We start from the raw sequence: 24,557 nt of genomic DNA, 5'->3' as shown, positions 1-24,557 counted from the left end.
GGTTACAAGCCTGGGTTTCAAAGCTCCACCTGCCCTCTCAGGTGGATTTAAAGATGTCAGGGTACACGCGAGGGGTGTATGCACCACCCCATTCCTCCAAACTGCCTGGATACCTACTTGTTTGTTGGACTAAAGATGAAGAAGGAGCTGGCATTGGGCATGGGGACTGCCTTCTCTTTCAACTGTAGCTCAGCAAGGGGTCGAGGGCGGGGGCTCAGCGGGAACTCAGGCTCCTCTTCCTCATCATCACCTGCAGAAAGCACAGAAAGGCTGGTGGTGAATTGATTTCAAGCAATGTTCAAATTCTTCTGTTCTCTATCAAACCCCAATGCTTGTTAATGCTCCAAGTAACATTTTTAGCACTGAAGCCCTTCATAATAACCACCTACAGCCCTCTGGTATCCAGTACATGTTGGAATATTCCAGGGCCACACTTACTGAAATAAACAATATATAATTGGCTCAGATATCATATTTATAAAAGGGGAACAAGTTATAATGATGTATAGAGGAGCCACTAATAAGAACATAAGAACTAGGAGCAGGAGTAGGCAATTCAACCCCTCGAGCCTGCCCCACCATTCATTACGATCATGGCTGATCTCATTTCGGCCTCAACTCCAATTTCCCGCCCTCTCCTCAGAACCTTTCAACCCATTACTAATTAAAAATCTGTCTGTCTCCTTCTTAAATTTATTCAGCATCCCGGCATCCACTGCGCTCTGAGATAGTGAGTTCCACAGATTCACGACCCTTTGAGAAAAGTAATTCCTCCTCATCTCTGATTTAAATCTACCACCACTTAGCCTAAAGCTATGGCCTCTAATTCTAGAATTCCCCAGAAGGAGAAACATCCGCTCCACATCTACTTTGTCTATCCCCTTTAGCATCTTATATACCCCAATTAGATCTCCTCTCATCCTTCTAAACTCTAGCGAGTAAAGGCCTAAACTGCTCAATCTCTCCTCATAAGACAAGCCCCGCATCTCTGGAATCAATCTAGTGAACCTCCTTTGAACCACCTACAGTGCAACTACATCCTTCCTCAAGTAAGGCGACCAAAACTGTGCACAGTACTCCAGGTGCGGTCTCACCAATGCCTTGTTCAGTTGCAACAACACTTCCCTATTTTTATACTCTATTCCTTTCGCAATAAATGCCAAAATTCCATTTGCCTTCCTTATAACCTGCTGTACCTGCATACTAGCTTTCAGCGATATATGCACGAGGACACCCAGATCCCTCTGCACTGAAGCATTCTGAAGTTTCTCTCCATTTAAATAATAAGTCGCCTTTTTATTCTTCCAACCAAAATGGATAACCTCACACTTATCTACGTTAAACTCCATCTGCCAAAATTTGGCCCACTCACCTAACCTGTCCATATCCATTTGTAAATTTCTTATTTCTTCATTACAACTTACTTTCTCACCTATTTTGTTGTCATTTGCAAATTTAGCTATAGTAGCTTCTTAACCCTAAATCCAAGTCATTAATATAGATTGTAAATAGTTGGCACCCAAGGACCTGTGGCACCCCACTTGTTACAGCTTGCCATCCAGAAAAAGACCCATTTATCCCAACAACAACAACTTATATATATATCACACCTTTGATATCAGAAAACAATCTCAAGGTGCTTCACGTGAACATTATAAAACAAAGTATGACACTGAGCCACATGAGGAGATATTAGGTCAAATGGTCAAAGAGGTCAGTTTTAAGGAGGAAAGTGAGGTAGAGAAGCAGAGAGGTTTAGGGAGGGAATTCCAGAGCTTGGGGCCTAGGCAGCTGAAAGCACAGCCACCAATGGAGGAGTGATTATCATCAGGGATATTCAAGAAGCCAAAATTAGAGGAGCGCAGCTACCTCGGAGGGTTGTGGGGTTGGAGGACATTACAGAGATAGGGAGGGGCAAGGCCACAGAAGGATTTGAAAACAAAGTTGAGATTATTCAAAACTCTGGCAGCAGAGTTTTGGATGACCTCAATCTTACAGAAGGAAGAACGTGGGAGGCCAACCAGGAATGTATTAAAATGATCAAGTATAGAGGTAACAATGGCTTGAATGAGGGTGTCAACAGCAGGTGAGCTGAGACAGGGACAAGAGGCAACATAGAAGCTCAGGCAATGTTACAGAAGTGGAAATAAATGGTCTTAGTGATGGAGTGAATATGAGGTTGGAAGCTCATCTTGGGGTCGAGTATGACACCAAGGTTGTAAACAGTCTGGTTTCATCTCAGATAATTGCTGGGGAAAGGAATGGAGCTGGTAGCTACAGCATAGAGCTTGGAAAAGGAATCAAAAATAATGGCTCTTAATTGGAGGAAATTTCTACTCATCCAGAACTGGATGTCGGATAAACAATCTGATAATTCAGTAACAGTGGAGCCATTGAAAAAGGTGGTGGCGAGGTAGAGCTGGGTATTGTGAGCTTACATCTGAAAACTAACCTTCCCCTCTCTGACGCTGAACGTTCTATACTCAACAAAGGACTCAGTTTCACCCCCTTATGCCCTCACCTGAATGAATTCTGGGCTCTTCCGCTTTGGACAGAAGTCCTCCCCCCGTTCCATGGATCCTTTCACCTATCTCCAGTATTCTCCCTCAGCCTGGACCCCTCCCTCTGGCCTCTTACCTGCTCTTGATCTTTTCATTGAGAACTGTCGGCGTGACATTGGTCATCTCAATTTCTCTGCTCCTCTCAACCACTCTAACCTGTCTCTTTCTGAACTTGCTGCACTCCATTCTCTTAGGTCCAACCCTAACTTTGTTATCAAACCTGTCAACAAGGGTGGTGCTGTTGTTGTCTGGCGTACTGACCTCTACCTTGCAGAGGCTGAGCGCCAACTCTCAGACACTTCCTCCTACCTCCCCTGGACCATGACCCCACCACCAAACATCAGGCCATTGTCTCCAGGGCTGTCATGGACCTCATCTCCTCTGGAGATCTTCCCTCCACAGCTTCCAACCTCATAGTCTTCCAACCCTGGACAGCCCGCTTCTACCTCCTCCCCAAAATCCACAAACAGGACTGTCCCGGTAGGCTGATCGAGTCAGCCTGTTCCTGCCCCATGGAATTCATCTCTTCCTATCTTGACTCCATTCTCTCTCCCCTTCTCCAGTCTCTTCCCACCTACATCCACGATTCCTCTGGTGCCCTACGTTATATCAACAATTTCCAGTTCCCTGGCCCCAACCGCCTCCTCTTCACCATGGACGTCCAATCCCTCTGCACCTCCATCCCTCACCAGGATGGTCTAAGGGCTCTATGCTTCTTCCTTGAACAGAGGCCCGAACAATCCCCATCCACCACTACTCTCCATCTACCTGTACTTGTTCTCTCACTGAACAATTTCTCCTTAAACTTGTCTCATTTCCTCCAAATAAAAGGTGTGGCTATGGATACCCGCATGGGCCTCTGTTATGCCTGTCTCTTATGGGGTATGTGGAACATTCCTTGTTCCAGTCCTACTCAGGCCCCCTCCCATAACTCTTTTTTCAATACATCGATGATTGTTTAGGTGCCGCTTCATGCTCTCGTCTAGACCTGGAAAAATGTATCAATTTTGCCTCCAATTTCCAACCTTTTATCACCTTCCCATGGTCCATCTCCGACACTTCCCTTCCCTTCCTTGGACCTCTCTGCCTCAATTTCTGGTGATATACTGCCCATTAATATTCACTACAAGCCCAGCGACTCCCACAGCTACCTTGACTACAGCCCTTCACACCCTGCTTCCTGTAAGGACTCCATGCCATTCTCCCAGTTCCTTTACCTCCGTCATCTGTTCCGATGATGCCACTTTCCAAAACAGTGCTCCTGACGTGTCTTCCTTCTTCCTTAACCAAGGTTTCACCCCCAACTATGGTTGACGGGGCCCTCAGCCATGTCTGACCGATCTCCCGCACCTCTGCCCTCACACCTTCCCCTCCCTCCCAGAACCATGATAGGGTCCCCCTTATCCTCACTTTTCACCCCACCAGCCTCCTCATTCAAAGGATCATCCTCCGCCATTTCTACCAACTCCAGAATGATGCCACCACCAAACACATCTTCCCCTCGCGCCGCCCCCTCCATCATCATTCAGTAGGGACAGTTCCCTCCAGGACACCATGGTCCACTCCTCCATCACCTCATCCCCTTCCTATGACACCTTCCTATGCAATCGCAGAAGGTGCAACACCTGCCCCTTCACCTCCTCCCTCTTCACTGTCCAAGGGCCCAAACACTCCTTTCAGCTGAAGCAGCGCTTCACTTGCACCTCCTTCAATTTGATCTACTGCATTCTCTGTTTCCAATGCAGTCTCCTCTACACTGGGGAGACCAAACGTAGACTGGGTGGCTGCTTTGCAGAACACCTTTGGTCTGTCTGCAAGCATGACCCAGGCCTTCCTGTCGCTTGCCATTTCAACACCCCATCCTGCTCTCATGCCCACATGTCCGTCCTTGGCCTGCTTCAATGTTCCAGTGAAGCCCAACACAAACTGGAGGAATGGCACCTCACCTTCTGATTAGGCATTTTACAGCCTTCCATACTTAACACTGAGTTCAACAACTTCAGACCATGAACTCTCTCCTTTATCCTCTCCCATCTTTAAAACCCTTGTTTCTGCATTCATTTTTAATTTTTATCCACTCTTTTTTTTTCATTTATTCATTGTTTTCTCCCCTGTTTTTATCCCCCCTTTCATCCCATTTTCTATCCTTTTTTCCCCCACCACTGCCCCCTTCCTCCCATCCCACCCCCAAAAGGACCATCTGTTATTTGTTCCATGTTGTTCCTTCACAGAGTGCTTACCCTTGTTCTGCTATTAACACATTACACTTTCTTACTTTTACGCCACTATCAGCAGCTTCTTTAGCCCTTACCACTACTATTAACACTCCCTTTGTCCTTTAGTTCATGACGTCGTTGTCAATCTCTCCTTTGTCCCCACCTATCGCTGGCCTTCTATCCAACTTCACCTGCTCCACCCCCCTTAAACTGTATGAATTTTATCACATTTCTACTTCTCTTTAGCTCTGAAGAAGAGTCATACGGACTCGAAATGTTAACTCTGTTTCTCTCTCCACAGATGCTGCTTGACCTGCTGAGTTTTTCCAGCATCTTCTTTTTTGTTTCAGATTTCCACGATCCACAGTATTTTGCTTTTTCTGAAAACTAATGCTGTGCTTTCAGACAATGTTGCTGAGGGCAACATGTGAAGGGATCAAAGATAGATCCTTGGGGGACTCCAGAGGTAACGGTGTGAGAGCAGGAAGATGAGCCATTGCAAGTGATACTCTGGCTACGTTTAGATAGATAAGAATGGAACCAGATTTGAGAGCAGTCGCATCCAGCTGGATGGCAGTGAGGAGGTGATGGAGGAGAATGGTGTGATCAACCATGTCAAAGGCTACAGACAGGTAGGAAGTAGGAAGCTGGGATATAAATTACCAAACAGGCAGCAATAAATAACTACCAATAAACAATGAGCAAAGAGAGCCAATCAAATAACTCAAGATATATTTTATGTTTTCAGCTGCTGTCACATTTTGCCAGTAAGTTGGGAGTAGAGTGATAGAAATACATTCAGTAATATAATATCACAGGAAGAAAACAGATAATCCACAATGCAATGTTAAAATACCCACCAAGATCAATAACATTCTCTTGGACTAGCTGTCCCTCTCAGGCTCCTGATGTTGAATTGCCCTCTAAACTGCCATCAACTAACAATCATGTCTGGTAGCAATTATGCAATGTGCCAGGTTGACCTGGAGGTCCAGGATACTAACAGCTGCCAAGGTTATTGACCATCACCATGTGTTCCGCCTTGGTTAACACATGGAGTTTCTTCCACTCCTTGGAAAGTGGCTGTTCATTTCCTCACGTCAATATATATTCCACAAAGTTGCAATAATTGTTTTAGAGATAAAGCCCACCTGGAATTGTTGTTATACTCAAGGCCTCAGTAGATAGTGTCCCACCAGTCCCACAGTCCAAGAAGAAGAGTGTTTGCCTTGGGACTATGGTAGGGCTGGGCCGTGGGGCTCAGTGGGTTGTGCAGACACTCAGTCGTGGGAATCATAGATCTTGGAATCACTGAAATTTTCAGAAGACCATTCGGCCCATCATGTCCCTAGTAGCTGAAAGGGAGCCGACCAGCCTAATGCCACTTTCCGGCTCTTGGTCTATAGCTTTGTAGGTCATGGCACTTCAAGTGCATATCCAAGTAATTTTTAAATGATTTGAGAGTTTCTGCTTCTCTCAACCTGAGTGACAAACTTTGCCCTCCAAACCTCCTACCTCTTCCCTAATCTATGCCCCTGGATATAGACTCCTCCACCAAGGGGAATAGGGCCTTCTGATTCACTCTCGCTACACCCCTCAGCCTCTTCTGTTCTAAAGAAAACATCCCCAGGCTTTCCAAACTTTCCACATAACGAAAATTCTCCAGTCCAGCCAACATTTTTGTAAATCTCCTCTTTAATGTCTCTAGCGTGAGTCCATCTTTTCTACTGCACGCAGTAATCCAGATGTGGCCTAATCACTGTTTGATCAGTGTTGTGGCATAACCTCCCAGCTCTTATATTGTATGCCAACCATCCTGGATTTTACCTTACCATGCCGTGTTGTATGTTGTTGGGACACTGTTTTTTCTGCAGTTCAACCTTTACATTTTGCACATGCACTGCACTCCTCCAAGATGAAAGATCCGCCAGCACCTAAACCCCTCCGTCCCGTCCCACAACACAACCCCGCTCTCTCAGGTTCGACCTTCCAAAGTGTCCTTCAATTTTCTCCCTGACAGTTGGTCACCCTGCTGGAAACAGATTCCCAGTCACAAAAACACCCATCAACCATTACCCTTTGCTTTCTGCCTCTGAGACAATTTTGAATCCATCTCGTCACTTTGCCTTGAGCTTTTACTTTCATGACCAATCTACCAGGTGGGACCTTAATCAAAAACCTTGTTAAAATCCATGTAGACTACATCAAATACACTACTTTCATCGAACCTCCTTGTAACCTCCTCAAAAACATTTATCATATTAGTGTCATGTTCCAGTATTTTATGAATTTTCTGTCAACACTTTACATTTTTAAAAAACACAAAAGGCTACAAAAAATGGTCACCTGCGGATCACCTGATTTGTCTTATGGATTGAAACACTTCTCTGTCTCAAGAGGGAACAACTGGACCTTTCCAGACTAATGTTGACTTGATACCTTTTCCTGAAACTAATTCAAACAGGTAATTTCAAATTGAATGGCTAATTCAGGTACAAAAGCACTGGCTGTCTCAAGCTCTCAAGGTGTGAAAGTCATCACACGGGGCGTATAGTTGACCTGTTCACCCATCTTATCTGGAAAAGGTAATTGGACTTGTAACAGGTCACATGGTGAGGCAGCCATGCTTTTAAAAGAGCAAGATGCTGCTCTATGGACAGATTCCATCAAACAGCCATCAAATGAGCTGCACAACAACTAATCAGTCAAGATAATAAACAACTATGCCCTGTAAGTGGGAGAAGGACTCGCCCAACCTATTCCAACTTCAAGTTCACCTGAGAACCAACCTCCTGGAAAGTTGACTACAAGAGGCTTTACAACTTACTGAAAACCCTCTGCTTTACTTCAACCAAAGCATCAACTCATCTAAGGAGCTACAGGCCTGCTACAAAAGGGATTGAGACAATCATAAATTGTAATTGTATTTTTCCCCTCATCTGGATCTAATAGTTGTGTGAGTGATAGTTTGGGTGAGTCAAATGAGTGAGATGTCACATTTTAAACCTCTGGGGCAAGTAAAGTTAAATAAAATAATTAAATTAAATTAAAATAATTAAATTAATTAAATAAAGTTAAATTAAATAATTCTAGCAGTAAGTTTTTTGTGAATTTAAAAATAACGAAGGTTATTTATTATCAAATTGGGACAATCACTTGGAGGGTAAGAAAATACAAACCGCTTTTATATAAAACAGAATGATCATACGCAGTAAAAAACACACAAATTCTGTCTGTGACAAACTGGGGGTTTGTCTGGCATTAGATCCATTGCAAACAAGCCAAATCTGACTTTAAAGGAATTAGAAGTAGAAGGGAAAAGTAACAAAGCCAAAATAGTTGAAATAAAAAACAAAAGAGATCATAGCAGTGAGCTCCTGAATACGAGCAATAGAAAAAAAGATAGCTACTCTCAATGTGAAAGCATTTCTGCAAGAAGGAGAACTTAACATGGCAAAAATTAGCACCCCTAAATATAGAACAACTAAAAGCCATAGCTAAGCACATAGAACTTAACATACGCCATGAAGCACAAGCCCCACTCCAGATTCAGAACAGGTAGAAGATGCAGAATCTGAAACAGACCAGGCTATCTTAGCCAAAACTCACCTAGAAGAGCAGAGGCAAGAGGATTTCAAGAGTGTGAGACAGCTAGTACGCTTTCCATCCAGAAAAGCTTGAGAGAGGGTTATAGGCACAGAAAGATCACGACTGTGAAAGATCGCGACTGAGAAAGATCGCAACTGAGAAAGATCACGACTGAGAAAGATCACGACTGAGAAAGATCACGACTGTGAAAGATCGCGACTGAGAAAGATCGCGACTGTGAAAGATCGCGACTGAGAAAGATCGCGACTGTGAAAGATCGCGACTGAGAAAGATCGCGACTGTGAAAGATCGCGACTGTGAAAGATCGCGACTGAGAAAGATCGCGACTGAGAAAGATCGCGACTGTGAAAGATCGCGACTGAGAAAGATCGCGACTGAGAAAGATCGCGACTGTGAAAGATCGCGACTATGAAAGATCGCGACTGTGAAAGATCGTGACTGTGAAAGATTGCAGTAGCTGGGGAGAACTTGGCTTTAACTGAAATGCCCTTGGCCCAGAGACAACAGAATCACAGACTTGTTAAAGTGCAGAAGGGGGCTATTCAGCCCATCGTGTCTGCACCAGCTCTTCAAATGAGCAATTCCATTGTTGCCATTCTCCCACCTTCTCCCTTTAACCTGGCACATTCTTCCTTTTCGGTGAACACTCTAATTCCATTTTGAATGCCTCAATTGAACTGCCTGAACCACACTCTAAGGCAGTGCATTCCAGGCCTCAACCACTTGCTGTGTGAAAAAAACTTTATCACGTGTTGCTTTTGCTTCTTTTTCCAATTACCTTTAACCTGTGCCCTCTTGTTCTCAATCCTTTCATAGGTGGGAACAGTTTCTCCCTACCTACCCTGTCCAGACCCCTCATGATTTTGAATACCTCTATGAAACCTCCTCTCAACCTTTTCTTTTCCAAGAAAAACCTCTCCAATAAATCTTCATAACTGAAGTTCGTCATCCTTGGGACCATTCTCATGAATATTTATCTGCACTCCTTCCAATGCCTTCACATCCTTCCTAAAGTGTAGCACACAGCACTAGAAGCAATACTCCAGCTGAGGCCAAAGTAGTGTCTTATACAAGTTCAACATAACCTCTTTGCTCTTGTACTCTTATGCCCCTATTTTTACAGCCTAGGATCTTTATTAACCATTCTCTCAATCTGTTTTGTCATATTCAATGAATTATGCACATATACACCCAGGTTCCTCTGCTCCTGCAATTGTACCCTTTATTTTATAATATTTCTCCATGTTCTTTCTACCAAAATGAATCACTTCAAATTTCTCTACATTGAACTTCATCTGCCACCTGTCCGCCCATTCCACCAACTTGACTATGTCCTTTTGAAGTTCTACACTATCCTGCTCACAGTTCACAATGCTTTCAAGTTTCAAATCATCAGCAAACTTTGAAATTGTGCCCTGTACACCAAGGTCTAGGTCATTAATATATATCAGGAAGAGCAAGGGTCCCAACATTGACCCCTGGGGAACTCCACTACAAACATTACTCCAGAATGAAAAACATCTATTAACCACTATTCTGTATTTCCTATCACTCAGCAAATTTCATATCTATGTTGCTTCTAACCCTTCTATTCCATGAGCTATAACTTGGGTCACAAGTCTGCCTGCTCCTGCTTTCTCCCCATATCCTTTGATCCCTTTCACCCCAAGAGCTATACCTAACTCCTTCTTGAAAACATACAATGTTTTGGTCTCAACTACTTTCTGTGGTAATGAATTCCACAGGCTCACCACTCTCTGGGTGAAGAAATTTCTCCTCATCTCAGTCCTAAATGGTCTACTCCATATCCTCAGACTGTGACCCCTGGTTCTGGACTCCCCCACCATCGGAAACATCCATCCTGCATCTACCCTGTCTAGTCCTGTTAGAATTTTATAGATTTCTATGAGATCCCCCCTCATTCTTCTGAACTCCAGCGAATATAATCCTAATTGACTCAATCCCTCCTCATATGTCAGTCCCGCCATCCCAGGAATCAGTCAGGTAAACCTTCGCTGCACTCCCTCTATAGCAAGTACATCCTTCCTCAGATAAGGAAACCAAAACTGCACACAGTATTCCAGGTGGTGTCACCAAGGCCCTGTATAATCGCAGCAAGGCATCCCTGTTCCTGTACTTGAATCCTCTGGCTATGAAGGCCAACATACCATTTGCCTTCTTTACCGCCTGCTGCACCTGCATGCTTACCTTCAGTGGCTGGTGTACGAGGACACCCAGGTCTCGTTGTACATTCCCCTCTCTCAATTTATAGCCATTCAGATAATAATCTGCCTTCCTGTTTTTGCTACCAAAGTGGATAACCTCACATTTATCCACATTATACTGCATCTGCCATACATTTTCCCACTCACTCAGCTTGTCCAAATCACACTGAAGCATCTCTGCATCCCCCTCACAACTCACCCTCCCATTCAGCTTTGTAACATCTGCAAATTTGGAGATATTACATTTAATTCCCTCATCTAAATCATTAATATATATTGTGAGTAGCTGGGGTCCCAGCACCGATCTTTGCGGTTCCCCACTAGTCACTGCCTGCCAGTCGGAAAAAGACCCATTTATTCCGACTCTTTGTTTCCTGTCTGCCAACTCCAGTTTTCTATCCATCTCAATACACTACCCCCAATCCCATGCGCTTTAATTTTACATGCTAATCTCTTATGTGGGACTTTGTCAAAAGCTTTCTGAAAGTCCAAATAAACCACATCCACTGGCTCCCCCTCATCAACTCTACTCGTTACATTCTCGAAAAATTCCAATAGATTTGTCAAGCATGATTTCCCTTTCGTAAATCCATGCTGACTCTGTCTGATTCTGCCACTGTTTTCCAAATGCTCAGCTATTAAATCTTTTATAATGGACTCTAGAATTTTCCTCACTACTGACATCAGGCTGACTGGTCTATAATTCCGTTTTCTCTCTGCCTCCCTTTTTAAATTGTGGGGTTACATTAGCTACCCTCCAATCTGTAGGAACTGTTCCAGAGTCTATAGAATCTCGGTAGATGACCAACAATGCATCCACTATTTCTAGGGCTACTTCGTCAAGTACTTTGGGATGTAGATTATCAGGCCCTGGGGATTTATCAGCCTTCAATCTCATCAATTTCTCCAACACCATTTCCCTACTAATACTGATTTCTTTCAGTTGCTCCCTCTCACTAAACCCTGTGTTCCCCAACATTTCTGGTATGTTATTTGTGTCCTCCTTTGTGAAGACAGAACCAAAGTATGCATTTAGTTGGTCAGCCATTTCTTTGTTTCCCATTATAAATTCCCCTGTTTCTGAATATAAGGGAATGTAATTTGTCTTCACCAATCTTTTTCTCTTCAGATGCCTATAGAAACTTTTACAGTCAGTTTTTTATGTTCTCCACAAGCTTACTCTCGTAATCTATTTTCCTCTTCTTAATCAATCCCTTGGTCCTCCTTTGCTGAATTCTAAACTGCTCCCAATCCTCAGGTCTGTTGTTTTTCAGGCCAATTTGTATGCCTCTTTCTTGGATCTAATAATATCTCTAATTTCCCTTGTAAGCCATGATTTGGCCACCTTTCCTATTTTACTTTTGCACCAGACAGGAATAAACAATTGTTGCATTTCACCCATGCGCTCTTTGAACGTTTGCCATTGCCTATCCGCTGTCATCCCTTTAAGGAACGTTTCCCAATCCATCATAGCCAACTCGCACCTCATACCATCGTTGTTTCCTTTATTAAGATTCAGGACCCTAGTCTCAGAATCAACTACATCAATCTCCATCTTAATGAAGAATTCTATCATATTATGGTTGCTCATCCCCAAGGGGCCTCACACAACTAGATTGTCAATTATTCCTTTCTCATTACACAATACCCAATCTAGGATGGCCTGTTCTCTAGTTGGTTCCTCAACGTATTGGTCCAGAAAACCATCCCGTATACACTCCAGGAATTCCTCCTCTATGGTATTGTTACTAATTTGATTTGTCCAATCTATATGCAGATTAAAGTGACCCATAATTACAGATGTTCCTTTATTACATGCATCTCTAATTTCCTGTTTAATGCCATTCCCACATCACCACTACAGTTTGGGGGTCTATATACAACCCCCACTAACGTTTTTTGCCCCTTAGTGTTTCTCAGCTCTACCCATACAGATTGCACATCGGTGGAGCTGATATCTTCCCTCACTATTGCGTTAATTTCCTCTTTAACCATCAATGCAACTCTACCACCTTTTCCTTTTTGTCTGTCCTTCCTAAGTACTGAATACTCCTGGATGTTCAGTTCCCATCCCTGGTCACCCTGAAGCCATGTCTCCGTAATCCCGACTATATCATACCTGTTTACATCTATTTGCATGGTTAATTCATCCACTTTATTGCGAATGCTCCTCGCGTTAAGGCGCAAAGCCTTAAGGCTTGTATTTTTAACATTTCTTGTCCCATTCCCAATATTTTTCACTCAGGCCCTGTTTGATTCTTGCCCTTGATTTCTCTGACTCTCGCTTTTCCTATTCCCCTTTCTGTCTTTTGTTCTTGTCCTTGATTTCCCCTCCTCTGACTCCTTGCATAGGTTCACATACCCCTGCCATTTTAGTTTAAACCCTCCCCAACCACTCTAGCAGATTCCCCCATGATGACTGAAATCTATCCTTCCCCATGCTTTTTATATCCCTGTGATCGTCTTGCTCTTTCATGTTGCTCACTGACTGAAATCTATCCCTCTCCATGCTGCTTATATACCAGGAATTCTCCAACTCCTTCCCACTGTTAACTGACTGAACTCTCTCCTCCTCTGCACTGTTTTATACCTGCTCTCACTTGCTCATTCTGTTTGCTCACTGAATGATGTCTCTCCTTCAAGATGTTCACAGACTGAACTCTCTCCTTCTCCGCACTGCTTATACCTCTACTCTTCGTTTCTTCTTCTCCGTGCTGTTTATATCGCTGCTCTGGTCTCGCACCATCGCGTTACTCCGCGCTGTTCATATCCTGCTCTTCATTTATCCTTCACCACGCTGTTTATTTCTTGTTGCTCAATGAGTTAACTCTATCTTTCTCTGTGCTGTTTATATAACTGTAATTCTCTTGCTCCTTCCCGTTAATCACTGACTGAACTCTCTCCTCCTCCACGCTGTTTATATCCCTGCTCTGGTCTTGCTCCTTCCCGTTAATCACTGACTGAACTCTCTCCCTCTCCGCACTGTTTATATCCCTGCCCTTCATTTGTCCTTCTCTACACTGGTTTATCCCTGCTCTATTCTCACACATTCCTGCTGCTCACTGATAGAATTCTCTCCTTCTCTGCACTGTTTATATCCGTACTCTGGTCTTGCTCCTTCCCATTGCTCAATGAGTTAATTCTATCCTTCTCCGTGCTGTTTATGTACCTACAATTCTCTCGCTCCTTCCCGTTGCTCACTGACTGAACTCTCTGCTTCTCCACACTGTTTATAACCCTGTTCTTCAGTTCTCCTTCACCGCACTGTTTAATTCCCTGCTCTAGTATTGCTCCTTCCCCTTGCTCACTGACAGAACACTTTCCTTCTCCGCGCTATTTATATCCCTGCTCCGCTCCCTCTCATTCCTGTTGTGCACTGACAGAACACACGCCTTCTCCACACTGTTTATATTCCTGCTCGGGTGTCGCTCCTTCACAATGCTCACTAATTGAACTCACTGGTTCCGTGCTGTGTATATTGCTGCTCTAGTCTCACTCCTTCCATTTGCTCACTGACTAAACTCTCTCCATCTCTGCACTGTTTATATCCCTGCTCTTCATTTGTCCTTTTCCATGCTGTTTATATCCCTGCAATTCTCTCGCTCCTTCCCGCTGTACACTGATTGAACTCTCTGGTTCTCCATGCTGTGTATTTCGCTGCTCTGGTCTCGCACCTTCCCATCGCTCACTGACTGAACAACTCTCTCCTTCTCTGCGCTGTTTATAGAACCATAGAAAAGTTACAGCACAGAAGGAGGTCATTCGGCCCATCTTGTCCATGCCAACCCGAGGACACCCAGGTGCCCTTTCTAATCCCACCTTCCTGCACCCGGCCCATAGCCCTGCAGCTTACAGCACTTTAGGTGCAGATCCAGGTACTTTTTAATAAAAAGAGTTTAAAGTTTCTGCCTCTTCCGGACACCCACTACCCTCTGCGTAAAAAAGCTCTTCCTCATGTCCCCCCTTCACCTTCTGCCACTTATCTTGAATCTATGTCCCCTGGTTCTAGAATTCTCCATCAAGGGAAACAATTTTATCCTGTCCACTCTATCTATTCCTCTCATAATTTTGTACACCTCAGTCAAGTCACCTCTCAGCCTTCTTTGTTCTAAGGAAAATAACCCCAACTTATCCAATCTCTCCTCGTAGCTACACTTTTCTAACCCTCGCAACATTCTTGTAAACCTCCTCTGCACTCTCTCCAGAGCTATTACGTCCTTCCTGTAATGTGGTGACCAGAACTGCACACAATACTCCAGTTGTGGCCTCACCAGTGTTTTATACAATTCCAACATTATATCCTTACTTTTATATTCTATACCTCTGCCAATGAAGGGGAGCATTCCATATGCCTTCTTTACGACCTTGTCTACTTGAACTGCTGCTTTCATGGACCTGTGTACTTGTACGCCAAGACCTCTCACTTCATCTACCCCTCTATGTATATTCCCATTTATTTTGTAATCTCTGAAACTGTTTGACCTCCCTAAATGTATGACCTCACACTTCTCTATGTTAAAATCCATCTGCCACTTTACCGCCCACTCCACCAACCCATCTATATTGTTTTGGAGATTATGGGTATCCTCTACACTATCCACTGCTTGGCCAATCTTTGTGGCATCTGCAAATTTCCCAATTGTGCCCCCCTATGTTCACGTCCAAATCATTAATATATAACACAAACAGCGAGGGTCCCAACACCGAGCCCCGTGGAACACCACTTGAGACAACTTTCCATTCGCAACTATCCCTGCTCTAGTCTCGCTCGTTCCCGGTGTGCACTGACTGAACTCCATCCTTCTCTATGCTGTATATATACCAGCAATTCTCTCACTCCTTTACGCTGTTCACTGACTGAACTCACTCCTTCTTCGTGTTGTTTATATCCCTGCTCTGGTTTCACCTCTTCACATTACTCACTGACTAAACTATATCCTTCTCTGTGCTGCTTATATCCCTGCTCTGGTCTCCCTCCTGCTCGTTACTCGCTGACTGAACTCTCTTTCTCTGTGCTGTTTACTTCCCTACTCTGGTCTCACTCCTTCCTGTTGCTCAGCAACTTAACTCTATCCTTCTCCGTGCTGTTTATATACCTGCAATTCTCTCACTCCTTCCCGTTGTGCACTGACAGAACTCTTTCCTTCTCTGTGCTGTGTATATCCCTACTCTGATCTCGCACCTTCCTGTGATCACTGACTGAACTCTCTCCTTCTCCGTGCTGTTTATATCCCTGCTCTGGTCTAGCTCTGGCCCATTGCACACTGAGTGAACTCTCTCATTCTCCGCGCTGTTTTTATCCCTGCTCTGGTCTCGCTCCTTCACGATGCTCACTGACTGAACTCTCTGGTTCTCCGTAATGTGTATGTCGCTGCTCTGGTCCCGAACCATCGTGTTGCTCACTTACTGAACTCTCTCCTTCTCCGCTCAGTTTATATCCCTGTTTTGGTCTCGCTCCCTCCCATTGTGCTCTGACAGACCACTCTCCCTTCTCCGTGCTGTTTATATCCCTGCTCTTCATTTCTCCTTCTCCACGCTGTTTATATCCCTGCTCTTAGTCTCTGCTTCTCTGCACTGCTTATATCCCCGCTCTGTTCTCACTCCTTCCTGTTGCTCACTGACTGAACTCTCTCCTTCTCTGATAAAAACAAAAAACTACTGCGCATGCTGGAAATCCAAAACAAAAACAGAATCACCTGGAAAAACTCAGCAGGTCTGGCAGCATCAGCAGAGAAGAAAACAGTTGACGTTTCGAGTCCTCATGACCCTTCTGAAGTGTCATGAGGACTCGAAACATCAACTCTCTCCTCTGTACTGTTTATATCCCTGCTCTGTTCTCGCTCCTTCCTGTTGCTCACTGACTGAACTCTCTCCTTCTCCGTGCTGTTTATATCCCTGCTCTGGGCTCACTCCTTCCTGTTGCTCAATAACTGAAATCTATCATTTTCTGTGCTGTTTATATCCCTGCTCTGGTCTCACTCCTTGCCGTTGCTCCCTGACTGAACCCTCTCCTTCTCCAAACTGCTTACTTCCCTGCTCCTGTCTCACTCCTTCCCGTTGCTCACTGACTGAACTCTCTCCTTCTCCGTGCTGTCTCTATTCCCACTGTAGTTTTGCTCTTTCCCACTGCTGGCTGACTGCAAATTTTGATTCCCTAATGTATTCCTGATCTGTCCCTGTTTTTGAAGAAGAGGGTGTGGAAACTATCTTCACAGCCTTCAAGAATCTGGCTGCTCTGTTACAACAGCCAGTAGAGTTTTGGACACTCCTGATACAAAGTCAGCTGGTAGGAATGGCCATGAGGTTTATTCCATGCTGCCTGCTAAAATTGTCTGCCAGTTCTGATCAGACAAATGCTGCTATCCTCAATGCCTACTAATCTACTAACTCATACTGGAGGCATCAAGCCAACAATTCCTGAACATCCACAAAAAACCCACCCACACCTTCGTGGAATTCAAGAGAATTGAACATTTAGCGTTTGACCAGTGGGTGCAAGCCCTCAAACTTGACCGCATCTACAACAGATTAGGGAAGTAATTTTGTTTCAGCAGTTCAAGAACTACGTCTCTCCCAGCCTCAACCCTCTTGCCGAGGAACAGAGGGTTTTAGCAGCCAGGAATGCTGCTCCCCTCGCGGACTAGCTCCCATAGACCTGGGAACTCAGGCAGTCCCTTCCTAAATAACCCCCAAAAATTTGGGAAAGCAGGGGGAATCAGATGGAAGGTGTAGCTGCAAAAAATGAAGGAAAACTGAGGGTGCGAGAAGTGCCCCCCAAGCCCAAAGAGAAGGTACAAGGAGCCAAAATGAAACACATAGGCCCGTGCATTCCCACTGCAATAAAATAGGACACACTAGACTTGCCTACTGGAAGCTCAAGGGGAAGCCCATGAGTCTTGCAGGACTCCACGAGATTTGTCCTGAGAAGGATGTCCCTGTCAGTGACGTAGCAGATCAGGCAGCGGTTCTAGCTGCAGAAATTAGATCCTCTCATGGTCCTGCCTTCTGTGTGGCACAACTTAACAAAAGTCCCAAGAGCTACCCAAGGTTTTATCTTCAAGGAACAGTACCCTGTTAAAATCTGTCTATCTCCTCCTTAAATTTATTCAGCGTCCCGGCATCCACTGCACCCTGAGGTGGTGAATTCCACAGATTCATGACCCTTTGAGAAAAGTAATTCCTCCTCATCTCTGATTTAAATCTACCACCCCTTAGCCTAAAACTGTGGCCTCTCATTCTGGAATGCCCTACAAGGGAAAGCATCTGCTCCACGTCTACTTCGTCTATCCCCTTTAGCATCTTATATACCTCAATTAGATCTCCTCTCATCCTTCTAAACTCTAGTGAGTATAGGCCTAAACTGCTCAATCTCTCCTCATAAGACAAGGCCCGCATCTCTGGAATCAATCTAGTAAACCTCCTCTGAACTGCCTCCATGCAACTACATCCTTCCTCAAGTAAGGGGACCAAAACCGTGCACAGTACTTCAGGTGCGGTCTCACCAATGCCTTGTACAGTTGCAACAATACTTCCCTATTTCTATACTCTATTCCTTCAGCAATAAATGCCAAAATTCCATCTGCCTTCTTTATTACCTGCTGTACCTGCATACTAGCTTTCAGCGATTCATGCACGAGGACACCCAGATCCCTCTGCACTGAAGCATCTCTCCCTTTAAATAGTAAGTTGCCTTTTTATTCTTCGGACCAAAATGGACAACCTCACACTTATCCACGTTAAACTCCATCTGCCAAATTTTGGCCCATTCACCTAACCTGTCCATATCCATTTGTAAATTTCTTATTTCTTCATTGCAACTTACTTTCCCACCTATTTTGTTGTCATCTGCAAATTTAACTATAGTACCTTCTAGCCCCGAATCCAAGTCATTAATATAGATTGTAAATAGTTGGAGCCCAAGGACCAAACCGTGTGGCACCCCACTAGTTACAGCTTGCCATCTAGAATAAAACTCATTTATCCAGACTCTCTGCTTTCTGTTGGTTAGCCAATCCTCCACCCAAGCTAATATATTACCCCTAACTCCGTGTGATCTTATCTTGTGTATCAATCATTTCTGTGGCACCTTATCAAAGGCTTTCTGGAGGTCCAGATACACTACATCTGCAGGATCCCCATTATCCACTTTGCTTGTCGCATCTTCAAAGAACTCTAGCAAATTAGTCAAACACGATTTACTCTTCATAAAACCATACCGACTCTGATGGATTGCATTTTGACTTTCCAAATGCACCATTACTACTTCCTTAATAATGGATTCCAACAATATCCCAACGACAGACGTTAAACTAACTGGTCTATAGTTTCCTACTTTCTGTCTCCCCTCCTTTTTGAACAAGGGCATTATATTAGCATTTTTCCAATCCACTGGAACCTTTTCAGAATCCAGGGAATTTTGGAATATTATAGCCAATGCATCCACTATCTCCGCTGCCACTTCCTCTAAGACCCTGGGATATAGGCCATCAGGTCCTGGGGACTTGTCATCCTTTAATCCCAATAGTTTGCTCAGTACTTTTTCTCTGGTGATGGTGATTGTTCTAAGTTCCTCCTTCTCTATATCCTCTGCACTACCTGTTACTATTGGGGTGGTACTAGTGTCCTCCACTGTGAAAACTGAGACAAAATATTGATTAAGCATCTCTGCCATTTGTGTTCCCCACTATTAACTCCCCAGTCTCATCTTTCAAGGGACCAACATTCACTTTAGCTATTCTTTTTCCTTTTATATACTTGTAGAAGCTTTTGCTATCAGTTTTTACATTTTGCGCTAGTTTTCTTTCATAATTTACCCTTGCTCTTTTTATTTTTTTTTTAGTAACCCTTTGTTGATCTTTAAAAGTTTCCCAATCTTCCAGCCTGCCACTGACCTTTGCAATTTGGTATGCCTTAGTTTTTGCCTTTATGTTATCTTTAACTTCCTTGCTCAGCCATGGATGCTTTACCCCCCTCTTAACATCTTTCTTCCTCTTTGGAGTATATTTTACTTGGGAGGAATTGAATAGCTCCTTAAATATCTGCCACTGTTTACCAACTGTCCTACTTTGGAGTCTTCCTGCCCAGTCCACTAGGGCCAAATCTGCCCTCATGCCTATGGAGTTACATTTGTTTAACTCCTGAACGCTAGTGTGGGACTCAAGTTTCTCGCTTTCAAACTGACCTTGAAATTCTATCATGCTATGATCACTCTTCCCGAGGGGATCCTTTACTATGAGATCATTAATTAATCCCATCTCATTACGCAAAACCAAATCAAGAATAGCCTGCTCCCTGGTAGGTTCCACAACATACTGTTCCAAGAAACAATCTCTAATACACTCTATGAACTCTCCCTCGAGGCTACCCTTGCCAATTTGATTAGTCCAGCCTATATGCATATTAAAATCACCCATGATTAAAGCCATGCCTTTCTTATACGCTCCCAGTATTTCCTGGTTTATACTGTGCCCTATTGCTGAACTACTGTATGGAGACCTATAGATTATTCCCACCAGGGACTTTGTTCACAGAATCAGAGAATCACATAGTGCAGAAGACGCCCTTCAGCCCATTGAGTCTGCACCAACACGTGAGAAACACCTACCTAATACCATTTACCAGCACCTGGCCCAGAGCCTTGAATGTTATGACATGCCAAGTACTCATCCAGGTACTTTTTAAAGGATGTGAGGCAACCCGCCTCCACCACCCTCCCAGGCAGCGCATTCCAGACCGTCACCACCCTCTGGGTTAAAAAGTTTTCGTCACATCCACCCTAAACTTCCTGCCCCTCACCTTGAACTTGTGTTCACTCGTGACTGACCCTTCAACTAAGGGGAACAGCTGTTCCCTATCCACCCTGTCCATGCCCTTCATAATCTTGTACACCTCGATCAGGTCACCCCTCAGTCTTCTCTGCTCCAATGAAAACAACCCAAGTCTATCCAACCTCTCTTCATAGCTTAAATGTTTCATCCCAGGCAACATCCAGGTGAACCTCCTCTGCACCCCTCCAGTGCAATCATATCCTTCTTATAATGTGGCGATCAGAACTGCACACTGTACTCCAGCTGTGGCCTCACCAAGGTTCTATACAACTTCAACATGGTCCCCCTACTTTTGTAATCTATGCCTCGATTGATAAAGGCAAGTGTCCCATATGCTTTTTTCACCAACCCACTCATATGCCCCTCTGCCTTCAGAGATCTATGGACACACACGCCAAGGTCCCTTTGTTCCTCAGAACTTCCTAGTGTCAAGCCGTTCATTGAACACTTCCTTGTCAAATTATTCCTTCCAAAGTGTATCACCTCACACTTTTCAGGGTTAAATTCCATCTGCCACTTATCTGCCCATTTGACCATCCCGTCTATATCTTCCTGTAGCCCAAGGCACTCAACCTCATTGTTAACCAGCCGGCCAATCTTTGTGTCATCCACAAATTTACTAATCCTACCCCTCACATAGTCATCTATGTCCTTTAAATAAATGACGAATAATAGGGGACCCAGCACTGGTCCCTGTGATACGCCACTGGACACTGGCTTCCAGTCACTAAAGCATCCTTCTGTCATCACCCTCTGTCTCCTACAACTAAGCCAATTTCGAATCCACCTTATCAAATTACCCTGTATCCCATGTGCATTTGCCTTCTTTATAAGTCTCCCTTGCTATTTCTTATTTCTACCCAGACTGACTCTACGTCTTGCTCTCCAGTGTCTATATCATTCCTCACTATGGCACTGATCTCTTCCTTTGCTAACAAAGCTACACCACCTCCTTTTCCTTCCTGCCTATCCTTCCGAAACACTGAGTACCCTTGGATATTCAACTCCCAAACCTGTTCTCCCTGTAACCACGTCTCAGTAATCACCACCAAATCATACCTATTTATCTCTATTTGCACTGTTAACTCATTAGTTTTATTCTGAATGCTACGGGCATTCAGATACAAAGCCTTTAAGTTTGCCCTATTGTCAATTTTCCCTACTCTTATATGATTCCTTGGTACAATATGGCGTTCACACACTTTGTCCCTTCCTTTCACTTTTTGGTAACAATCAGCCTCGTCACTAACCTGCACTCTTACCCTCTTCTTAAACTTTGATTTTTTATATTTCCATGCAATTGAACCCTCCCCCACCCCCAACTATTTAGTTTAAAGCCCTATCTACAACCCTAGTTATGTGATTTGCCAGGACACTGGTCCCAGCATGATTCAAGTGGAGCCCGTCCGAATGGAATAGCTCCCTCTTTCCCCAGTGATGGTGCCAATGTCCCATGAATTTGAACCTACTTCTCCCACACCAATCTTTGAGCCACACATTTACTTCTTTAATCTTATTGACCCTGTGCCAATTAGCTCGTGGCTCAGGTAGTAATCCAGAGATTACCTTTTTGGTTCTGCTTTTTAATTTAGCCCCTAGCTGCTCATATTCCCTCAGCAGAGTCTCTTTCTTCGTTCTACCTATACCGTTGGTAACTACGTGGACCACGACAACTGGATCTTTCCCCTCACACTACGAGTTCCTCTGCAGCCCAGATGAGATATCCTTAACCCTGGCACCAGGTAGGCAACACAGCCTTTGGGACTCTCAATCCTGGCTACAGAAAACAGTATCTATTCCCCTAACTATACTATCCCCTACACTATTGATAAATTAAAAACCATTAGGAAATTTAAAAACAAATTGAAAAACGAATTAAATAAAATAGAGATGCAGGGCCAGGCAATGTGTTGTTGCTGCATGATGTGGGAGCTGGTGGACCCCATTGTGGTTCCTAGTGACCACATCTGTAGCAAATGTTGGTTGCTCAAGGAACTCCGGCTCAGAGTTACCCTCTCCTTAAACCTTGATTTTTTACATTTCCATACAACTGAACCCTCCCCCCTACTACTTAGTTTAAAGCCCTATCTACAACCCTAGTTATGTGATTCGCCAGGACACTGGTCCCAGCATGATTCAAGTGGAGCCCGTCCGTCCAAACAGAATAGCTCCCTCTTTCCCCAGCACTGGGGAACTGTACTCCCCAGTGCAGTTTCTCTTTTCTCTCCCCCCCTGTACCAAGGTGCTATGGTCAGTTTGTTCATCCTCCCTACAGTCCCCGCTCTCGTCCACACAGGGAGCAAGAATCTCAAACCTGTTGGATAAGGGCATGGGCTGAGGCTCCTGCAGTGCTACTTCCTGGATCCCTCTACCTGCCTCACTCATAGTCATGCCCTCCTGTCCCTGACCATTGGCTGAATTTAAGGTAGTTAATCTAAGGGGTGTGACTGTCTCCTGAAACACAGTGTCCAGGTAACTCTCCCCCTTCCTGATGTGTTGCCATGTCCAAAACTCAGACTCCAGCTCATCAACTCTGAGCCGGAGTTCCTCGAGCAACCAACATTTGCTACAGATGTGGTCACTAGGAACCACAATTGGGTCCACCAGCTCCCACATCATGCAGCTACAACACATCGCCTGGCACTGCATCTCTATTTTATTTAATTCGTTTTTCAATTTGTTTTTAAATTTCCTACTGGTCTTTAGTTTATCAATCTGTAAAATATTTCTCCTATTTACCTTTAATCTGAAAGCAAGTTAGAATAGATTCAAAATACACTTTTTAAAATCAACTGAAACTCGCTCTCTTTTCTGAGTTGAAGCTGAGGTGTTAGGCCTCTGATCTTGAGCTCCAGTAGTCACCTTTAGTCTGAAATCAACATAGGATAGGTAGTTCAAACTAGCAGTTACTTACCAACCAATCAACTTACGGTTTTCCTGTGATGTCACTCTTTATTTTTTTCACTCAGCGACGGTGACTGCAGAGGACACTCTTCCCAGACTGCTTCATGGCGACGGTGACTGCAGAGGACACTCTTCCCAGACTGCTTCACGGCGACGGTGACTGCAGAGGACACTCTTCCCAGAAGGAGGCCATTTGGCCCATCGTGTCTGCACCGGCTCTCCAAATGTACATTATGACCTAGTGCCATTGTCCTGCCCTTTCCCCATACCCCCATACATTGTTTCAATTCAAATAATCATCTAATATCCTCTTAAATGCCGCTATTGAACCTACTACCGTCATTCCTCCAGGCAGTGCATTCCAGACCCGAACCACTCGCTGTGTGAAAAAGCTTTTTCTCACATCACATTTGCATCTTAAAGGGGCTATTATTTGTATACAGCCTGTTTGTTCCCTGAGCAGCACATTACCAATTGCTGCACAGCTGCACACTCATGCAGCCTAGAGTGATTGTTGCTCCACAGGGTCTTGGTCATTTATTTCATTTTTCTTTCTGGAAGTTTGCTGTGTGCAAGTATGCTGCCATGTTTCCCTACATATGAACAGTGACTTCAAAAAGACATTTCATTAACGAGAAAGTGCTTTGGGATGTTCTGATACAAGGTGCTATGGAAATGTAAATCTTTCTGCAAACTCTCTTGGCTCCCTCATTGAAGTGGAATCAGCAGTGAGTCCTGGCATTACCTGGAAAATCCGCAGAAGGGTAAGGTTCCTTCACTTCATTGACATTGGCTTCAAACTCATCCACTTTAAGCTGCAAAGGATAAGGAGATTACATGAGTATTCCAGCAATAACATTCTTAAAAATACACAGATTCCCAACCCAGAGCCTCCCACACCACAGTGGACATATACACAGTCAGTGCTATTCTGATTCCCAGGGTATACATACGCCAGTTAACAAGTACAATATATATCCCAGCCCACAGTCCAAGTCAAGTCCAGGATCACCTTTTGAGATTGTCCTGTTGATACTTTCAAGTCCAGATCTCACAGCCAGAACAGGTCCTCGGTAATTCCAGGTAACAAGGCCGGGGCGGAGGGAAGGGCAGGCTGGGAACCACCAAACCACACCCCCACCATCAACATCCCATCCACCAAACCCCACCCTGACTGTCCAACATCCCCTCCACCAAACTCCACCCCATCCGTCC

The 24,557-nt window shown here is 44.3% G+C and overlaps 1 protein-coding gene across 1 annotated transcript in view; it reads right to left on the bottom strand.

Moving 5' to 3' along the window:
• The window catches only part of LOC144683184 (voltage-dependent L-type calcium channel subunit alpha-1S-like), a 258,879-nt gene that overhangs the window by 172,254 nt on the left and 62,068 nt on the right, over positions 1-24,557 (bottom strand). Inside the window, exons 12-13 of the mRNA XM_078546145.1 lie at positions 24,088-24,157; positions 118-250 (exon numbers count right to left, since the gene is read on the bottom strand). Coding sequence (XP_078402271.1) covers positions 118-250; positions 24,088-24,157 — 203 coding nt within the window. The remainder of the gene's footprint in view (positions 1-117; positions 251-24,087; positions 24,158-24,557) is intronic.

The sequence above is a fragment of the Cetorhinus maximus genome, chromosome 8 (genome assembly GCF_964194155.1).
Source record: "Cetorhinus maximus chromosome 8, sCetMax3.hap1.1, whole genome shotgun sequence".
Taxonomy (NCBI): domain Eukaryota; kingdom Metazoa; phylum Chordata; class Chondrichthyes; order Lamniformes; family Cetorhinidae; genus Cetorhinus; species Cetorhinus maximus.
This window is presented reverse-complemented; position numbering and strand designations above follow the sequence as displayed.